Here is an 8755-nt window from a genome sequence, read left to right on the forward strand (position 1 = left end):
GTAATAATAATAATAATAACAATAATAGTAATAATAATAATAATAACAATAATGATAACAATAACAATGATAATAATAATAATAACAATAATAACAATAATAACAATAATAACAATAATAATGATAATAATAACTGCAATAATAATAACAATGATAATAATAGTAATAAAAAATATAATATTAATATAAATGATAAACAACAATATTGATTATGATGATAATCATTTGATCATAAATAATGAAAGCATGAATAAAAGAATGTTTTGAATGCACTTTATTTATTTAGCTCATTAAAAGATATCACAAAAAAGGTGAAAATATATCTATACCTTGAATCTAAATGTCCAACAGTAACCATTCCCCTGATGGAACTGTCCATATACTAACCACACACTTAGAACAGCTATGTAACCCTTTTGTGGTTTATTTCATAGTTCATGTTTCTCTATAAAAACAGGAAATTCCTCAGAAGTGTTCGAAGAAGGCGGGAGAATCGAAGTGTTTGGGGAAGGGTCATGGCTGTATGATGGCGGTGAGGGGTATGGGTTTTGGAGGGTGGCAAGTCTTTCTTGGGTGATGAGGCTTTGGATCTTCTCTTGCAGTATGATGAAGCTAGTCAGCGGTAACTCACGAAGCTGTGACTCTACGTGATTTGTAAAGCGACTGTATTGGTCCTCTGTATCAGAATTTGTTGTTATTTTGTGGAGCTCTGAAACAGCCCTATCCAAACTTGATGCCGACTTTGTTGCATTCACATTCAAAGCTCTTTTGGTGCGTTTATGAACATCCATCGCGTCTATTGACCTCTTGGTCTTCTCATGTACAAACCCTGTTTGTTGGAGTGTATTTCTCCCATTATATGAAGATTTTGCTATACTCTTGATCGCAGCATTCTGTGTTGTATGAATTTGTGTTATTCCTGGGGTTTCTCTGAAGTCATTCTTATATCCATCCTCATCCTCGGAATCATAAATATCTGCTGTGCTACTTGGAGTTATTGAAGACAGGTTCTGAAATGGAAAGGAATAACAAATTTAGGTAGTTCTAAGTTGTAAAAACATAAATCTTGTCTTTGTTTATTCTAAATCAACCAATTAACCCTTTTGAGTCCACTGCTGAACAAATGCCTCTCCCATACCATTCCACGACTTGAACAATTGCACCAATATCTGACACGTCACTCCTGGAAACTTCTTTATTTCATCTCGCCACCTCTGATTTCCCTTTTCCCCACTTCCTATGTCGTGGCTTTCAGTCAGTAACACACTTGTTCCATTGGCCATCATTTCTTTTGGGCTAAACGCCCTGCCAAATTCCATTTCCTTTCCTTTACTGATATGATGATGATATGGTTTAACGTCACAAACTCCCCCCTATCGGAAGGCTAGGACGGTACCTCTTACAACCGACTTTGGAGCGTGGAATTTAATGAACCATGCCCTTGGTTCAACTTCGCCGATGGCTGGATTCGAACCGCTATTCCCTCTACCTTCGCCGCAAGTAACGACGCTCTAAACCGCTCAGCCAGTGAGCATTCCTTTACTAACACCACAATATCTTTCAGTCCAGTATGCTCTATCACCCAAACTTACCCTCTGGCTCTCTTTCGGGGTTATTCCCAACAATGCTCTTTCCCCTCTCCTCTGTGCACTCTTTAGTTCTATCCTTATTGTCTTCATCAATTTCCATACATTATAGGTGACATTAAACACTAACTGTGAAGGATGGTACCTTGTCAGAGTCGGGAGGTTTGAGAAGCCATTCTTGGAGGTCAAATGTCGAGGTGGATTTTGTCCATTTGAAGTCCCTGGTCCTCTTGTTTGTGTTTTTGTAATTGGTAAGGTAAAAGGGTTAAATTATTTCGCGTTGTTTCTTATGTAGACCTTTGGCTAGAATAGTGGTTCCCTCCCAATTTGATAGGTGTCTCTCTGTGTCTATGTGGTTAACTAGAGTGTTTGTTTCTCGGTGGTGTCTAATGTCCGCTTTGTGTTCCCTGAGTCTGTTGCTAAGTCCTCTGTACGTCTCACCGTTGTAAGCAGTGTCGCAGCCATTACAAGAAATTTTGTAGGTGATGCTACTGTCACAGTTCATCTTGGTTTTGTTCTTTGTGATTAAGTGTCCTGTTTTCATTCCTGTGTCATTTACTATAATGAGTCCCGTTTGTCTTAGCGTCTTGGAAAGCATGTGAGAGAGGTCAGAGTTAGGAACCACAAGGTAGAGTAAATCCGGCTCCTCTTCACTTTCTTTTCTCTCTCTGATTTTAATGGCTTTCCGTAATGATGTCCCTACCTACTGAGCTACGAAGCCTCAATGGCCCTTGGTATTATCTAGCCCATCGGGTCTGTCTAACGCAGATCACATACCGCCAGTGACACGGCGAATCTTCGAAGCGTACCAAGACCAAATCGATGGCATCGGCAAGCTAACACAAGTCCAAATCAGAACACACATCGACCGGACGACCACCCCTGTCGCTCAACCACTCCGGTGAACCCTGTTCAATACGAGGGAGAAGGTCGAGAAAGAACTTCGACACCTCTTGTATCTCGACATCATTGAACCAGTCTCGGGCCAGCCGTCCGAGTGGATGTCTCCCATGGTTACACCGAAGAACCCGGAAAAGATCCGTGTGTGTTGACATGCGGATCCCGAACAAGTCCGTCAAGCGAGAACGCCATCCGTCCCCCACCGTGGACGACATGGTCTACAAGCTCAACGGGGCTACGGTGTTCTCAAAGCTCGACCTTAAAGGTTACCAACAACTCGAGCTTCACCCGGACAGTGGAGACATCACGACCTTTGTCACACGCAAGTGACTGTTCCGGTACAAACGGCTTTCGTTCAGGATCGACATTGTCAGCGAGATCTTCCAGCACCAAATCGGCTTGGTTCTTGAGGACATTCCGAACGCTGACAACATGTCGGACTTCACCATCTACGGAAAGACGCAACGGGAGCACGACAGGGCTCTCAAAGCAGTCCTCGAGAGACTTCATGAGAGGAACCTCACTCTCAATGCCCTAAAGTATGCCTATAACCTAGCCACACTCGACTTTTCGGACTCGTGTTGGACGCTAACGGTCTTCACCCAGACCCGAAAAAAGTCGAATCGATCTAGTCTGCTGAACCTCCAGCAACACCATCGGAGGTAAAATCGTTCTTAGAGATGATGAACTACTGTGCCAGGTTCATCCCTGACTTCGCTACAATCATGAAACCGCTTCAAGATCTCACTCTACATGACTGACTTCGTGTGGGGCCCTGAACATCAACAAGTCTTCGACAGTATCAAGCATGTTCCGTCGGAGACGCCCTGAAATGCCTTTTTGGACTAGGCTAAAACGACCGTGCTGACAACAGACGCCAGCCCGGTCGGCCGACGAGCAATGCTTTTGCAACATCCACCCGGAAAACCCGATGAGAGAGCCATCATCGACTTCGCCAGCAGTGACCTCTCGGGCATGTAGCAGCGGCACAACCAGACCGAAAAGCAGTTGCTATCATGTGGAATTGCAAACACTTTCACGTGTATATCTACGTTGCTCCATTCGTCTTGGTGGTAACGGACCACAAACCACTGGAGACGATCTTCAACAATCCTAAGTCGAGTCTTCCAACACGGATTGAGCGGTGGGTTCTCCGACTTCACCCATACACGCTCGACGTTCTCTACAAGCCCAGATCGGAGAACCCGACAGACTACCTCAGCCAGCATCCGGCCGGTTCGCTCAACACGAAATGCCAGCAGGTCCTCGGTGAAGAATATGTCAACTTGGTTGTTGCCGATGCCACGCCACTCGCCATACGACTGGAGGACGTGCAGCAGGCAACCCACAAGGACGATACCTTGTAGTGCATAGCCGACGATCTCCAGGGAAGAAATTGCCCGGAGGAACCACCGGCCGGTGTCTAGCGTGAAACGTTCATCGCCCTCCGAGACGTTCAGGAGGAACTGACCACCACAATGGGCCGTCCGGTGATTTTGCGCGGCACTGGACTAGTAGTGACTAAGGCCCTGCAACATCAAGCTGTTCAATTCGCGCACCAGGGTCATCAAAGCATCGTGGAAACGAAACAACTGCTGCGCGAAAAAGTGTAGCTCCACGGGATAGACACCCTAGCGCAGGGATTGTCAACGTGGGGTTCCTGGGATGGTTTAAAGGGGTACTTAGATGACTAGCGAAAGATTACTTAAACAGTTAAATCTGCAGAGAGAGAACACTGTAAATTGTTTTTGATGTTAATACTTAACTGATGAATAAAGTAATTATAATTTGAATTGTTTGATTAACATTGCGGTGCCATTGTATATGTAATTAGTCTTAACATATTACCATTCTGTATTATGTGTCAGGTTAGTGGGGGTACGGGCCGATGTTTTGATGAGTCTCAGGATACGTAACAGGGAAAAAGGTTGAAAACCCCTGCCTTAGCGGATTCCGTATCAGGCAGTCCTCGACAACGTCCGGCCACCACCACTTCAACTAACAATGCTACGATTTCTGTGGACTTTTGCCAGCTAATAAACACCTGCTCGTGGTAATCGACGACCACTGCAGATACCCAGAAGTCGAAATCATCTCAACGACCTCATCCCGAACCACCATCCCGATGATTGACAAAATCTTCACTACTTACGGTGTGCCAGATACTGAGAAGTCCAACAAGGCTCACCACTCTAGTGGTCCGAGCTTGCTGCGTCGCAGCTGAGCTCGGCTTCCAACACCGGAAAATAACACTTCTGTATCCACAAATTATCGGTGAAGCGGAGCGCTTTATGAGACCTCCTCATAAAGGCCGTCTCGTGAGCGACTGCCGAGAAATGCTCTTGGAGAAAGGCTCTCTACACCTTTGTCATGAACTACCGAGCAACATCTCACTCGACGACAGTCAAGGATTCGGATCGCATCATCTTTAACAGATCGTTCAGCACGACCCTGCCGGAGAGGACGAGCGGGACTTGTGAAACGGGGACGTCGCCTAAAAAGCGGCCATAAGGCGATCACGATCAGCGAGCCACTCTAGACTTCGTGGACATAGGAGACACCGTCTTCGTTCGTCGAAGGAAGAAGTGGACGGATTTACCACTCGATCCAGTGCCATACACGGTCACTGCGGTCAAGGGCTCCTTGATGACAATGGAGAACGACCAGGGACACTCGATGACCAGGAATGTCGGACACTGCAAAGGAATTTCCGACCTAGGAACCCGAAATGGCTCTCTAAATCTAGCCACAGTCTAAAACTCTCGCATCATGACACCTCAATAGGGCATCGCCATAAACACTGACATCAACAGATCGCGTCGCATCCGTATTTTCCGTCATTATATATACATACATACATATATATATATATACATATATATATATATATATATATATATATATATATATATGTCTTTCAAAATTATTCTGAAATTATCTCAACGGTGGCGATGTTTGGGGGACACTTCCGTAAGGGTGATTGGCTATATAATACCGACTACCGGTACGTAGTGACGTCACGGCAACGGAGACAACTGATTGGCCGAGAGTGGTGACGTCACAGCAGCGAAGACGACTGACTGGTCGAGAATGCTGACGTCACGGCAAAGGAGATGATTGATTGGCCGCTTGCGAAGCGAGCAGCGCCGCAGGCCAAGCGCCCATAGCGAAGCCATGACGGCGAAGCCGGCGCTTGTATTCGGAAAAAAATCGCAAAAAACAAGTTCCATCTCTAAAACACACACACACACACACACACACACACACACACACACACACACACACACACACACACACACACACACACATCTCTCTCTCTCTCTCTCTCTCTCTCTCTCTCTCTCTCTCTCTCTCTCTCTCTCTCTCTCTCTCTCTCTCTATATATATATATATATATATATAAATGTGTGTGTGTGTGTGTGCGCGCGCGTGTGTGTATGTACGTTCAAACCTATCAGTCAGCAAATGTCTTCGCACATGTCTGCAGCCGTGTTCATCAATAACTTGTGGAATAGGGATGATTCGTCATGGAACTAAAGCCGAAGACGTCGCCTGCCAAGAAGGTGTTGTTCTTCACAATCTGACAATGGTGCCATGAGTGTGCAATATGCAATCCACCGAATATCGATTAACTCGTACCGATGCCTTGTGGACTCTCCCTTCCTCCGCGTATGACTATAAATATATATGTTTGTCATATACTATATATGCGCATATATCTTATAGATACTAAACACGAGCACATGAGTGTATGTGTGTGTTTGTTCGTGCGTGTGTGTGTACGTGCTATCGTGCACGTATGTGTATGTGTGTGTAAGTGTGTATGTGTGTGTAAGTGTGTGTGTGTGTGTGTGTGTGTGTGTGTGTGATATGTGTATTTGTGTGCACGTGCGCAAAATCGCACGTGTCAAAAACATTCGTATTCGCACTCGCGAATGCGAATGCGATTATTTCATATTTCAGTTATCATGCTTTTCTTTTATCATAACTGGAATGAAAAATTATTCACCCTAGTTTGGTTGACCACCGTTCAAAATAATCATGTTAAAACCCATTTATATATCCTATATTAATGCAGTAACTATACTTTAATACAACACATATTGTACTAAGATACTTTTCTCCCTTTCTACTCACTTGTTTTTCTTCTTGCTTCCGAGTTTGTTCTTCTTCTCGTTTCATAATCTTGTATTCTTTATGATGTTTGCTTTTTAAATGGTTTCGCAACCCAGTTGTCGTTCTTCCTTTTCGCGAATAATTTGAACTGCAAAGTTTACACTTTGCAGTGTCACCTGAGACAATTTCGAAGTAGTTCCAAACTGCACTATGCACCATTATGCAACAGTTACAACACAGTTGTCTTTCACGAGAGGTGGGCCGTTACCGCGACAGAAAAGGCCGAGTGTGTGCTCACTCGCGTAGGGTTCACGAGACACTGATAGTCGAACTCTGTTGCCACTGTTCGGATGTGACTCTCTTCCTTGCTTCGAGGTAGCTAATCAAACCTCACTATATATGTCGACTACTGTTTCATTTCAGTTATTAATATTGCTGGCCCGTTTCAGTGTAGACACGAATGTCAAAGAAACCCGATGAACTTAATGAACGGAGAAAGTCTACGGCCAATGATGATTACAGTGTGAAATCATGACACCTGGGTTTCCGTAAAAAAAAAAAAATAATAAAAAAAAAAAAAAAAAAAAAAAAAAAATCACCCAATATTCCAAGGATATGGTCAAAATTCCATTATTTTCAAAAGAGAGAACGAGAGAGTGGGGAGGGGGGGAAGGACTACGCTGCGGAAGCATCCTTTGTCGGCCGTTGGAATGTTGGGGAGTAGGGTTGGGAAGACTACAACCACTGAGTCTACCCAGTTAAACAATCTATTGTACGTTTGCTTGTGTGAGTTGATAGTTTGCCCATTTGTATTATGTTCAATACTTTCTTTTAACTGATGAAAATTTATAAATTTAATAATGCTGCCGTATTTCATTCTATGTCCAAATAATAGAATCTGCGACCTTACTTCAGCAATACATAAATATATACATATGTATGAAATGTACTAGTATGTATGTTTTTACTCGCTCACTGTCGTCCTGAGGAATAGCGTACAAAGTCGTCTGTTAGTGGGTTTTCTGTATACTGGGAATCTCCTTCATCCCTCCTGTGCAACCAACATGTCAAGGAATGGCAACTTGTGGTCAACTTCCACCTTTACAGTGAACTGTATATCCTTATTGACATTATTGAGTCTATTTAAATTATGTTCAATGTTGGTATCCTCTTGCATTGCTACAATAACGTCGTCCTTATATCTTAACCACGTAGTGCCTTTGGCCATGATCCTTATGTGTTTATATACCTCCAACGCTCATAGGTTTCTTACTCAGAGCTTTTGATATTTGCAGTGAGACCTTCTTGAAAGATGAGTTAACACACATAACCAATACCTTTAAGAAATTAAAATACCCGGGGAACGATTATATATATATATATATATATATTTCTAAATAGAAATGTAGTAGCACATTTGTAGATAACACACAGGAACCCACAGTCGGAGAAAGAATAAACTTCGAATAAAGAATAATCTTTATTCGAAGTTTATTCTTTCTCCGACTGTGGGTTCCTGTGTTATATATATATATATATATATATATATATATATATATATATATATATATATATATATATATATATATATATATATATATATATATATATTTCTTTTTCATCTTGATGATATCTGGGAATCATGCATAGTCCAGGGTGATTCTTGTGAACTGCTTGAAGGTTGTCAGGTTTCTGTTATCCAAAGTCAGTGCATGCGATGGATTTAAGTAGGTTTGATTTCTCGTCGATTTTTGCTGTCAGGTTCTTGATCGTCTTAGATTTATATATCAAATGTGAGGACTAGAATTTTAGGATTCTTTTTCAACAGAAAAGTTGGGGCATTTTTTCACGGCTTTCCGGTGTAAGCAACGTCATTGTTGATGAGGTGAGGATTCCATTCTGTTACTTTTAAGCCATTGCTCTAGATTATTGATGCAAGATTGTTTGTCCTCTGCTGCTATTTTGTATTTACTGTATTGGGTTATTATAAGGTCATCTGCTTGTGAGAGAACATTGGTGCTTAATTTTGTTTCTGGAATTGGGAGAAGACTCAAGAGAATGAAAATAAAGATGAAAGTATCGCACTCTGAGGGAGTCCAGCAGTGCATCCCTCCATCTTTTCTCCCCACTGCAGCACCATCATCAACTAACAC

The 8755-nt window shown here is 42.7% G+C and overlaps 1 protein-coding gene across 1 annotated transcript; it reads right to left on the reverse strand.

Annotated features, from left to right (window-relative positions):
* Positions 1-251: 251 nt before the first annotated feature.
* Positions 252-7101, reverse strand: LOC143027944 (uncharacterized). Its single transcript, XM_076189588.1, has 2 exons — positions 6624-7101; positions 252-1010 (listed from the first exon to the last, which is right to left on the reverse strand). Exons 1-2 carry the CDS (start codon positions 6819-6821, stop codon positions 429-431), a joined length of 780 nt encoding a protein of 259 aa, XP_076045703.1. The 5' UTR covers positions 6822-7101; the 3' UTR covers positions 252-428.
* Between the last annotated feature and the right edge of the window lie 1654 nt (positions 7102-8755).

Source organism: Oratosquilla oratoria, chromosome 9, assembly GCF_046742065.1.
Source record: "Oratosquilla oratoria isolate Oo_2021 chromosome 9, ASM4674206v1, whole genome shotgun sequence".
Lineage (NCBI taxonomy): Eukaryota > Metazoa > Arthropoda > Malacostraca > Stomatopoda > Squillidae > Oratosquilla > Oratosquilla oratoria.

Excerpts from the sequence above, each read along its gene's own strand:
- LOC143027944 (XM_076189588.1), bottom strand. The coding sequence starts at position 6,821 with ATGGTGCATAGTGCAGTTTGGAACTACTTCGAAATTGTCTCAGGTGAC. Across the intron at positions 1,011-6,623 it reads GGAAGCAAGAAGAAAAACAA|AACCTGTCTTCAATAACTCC; the intron begins GTGAGTAGAAAG and ends TTTCCATTTCAG.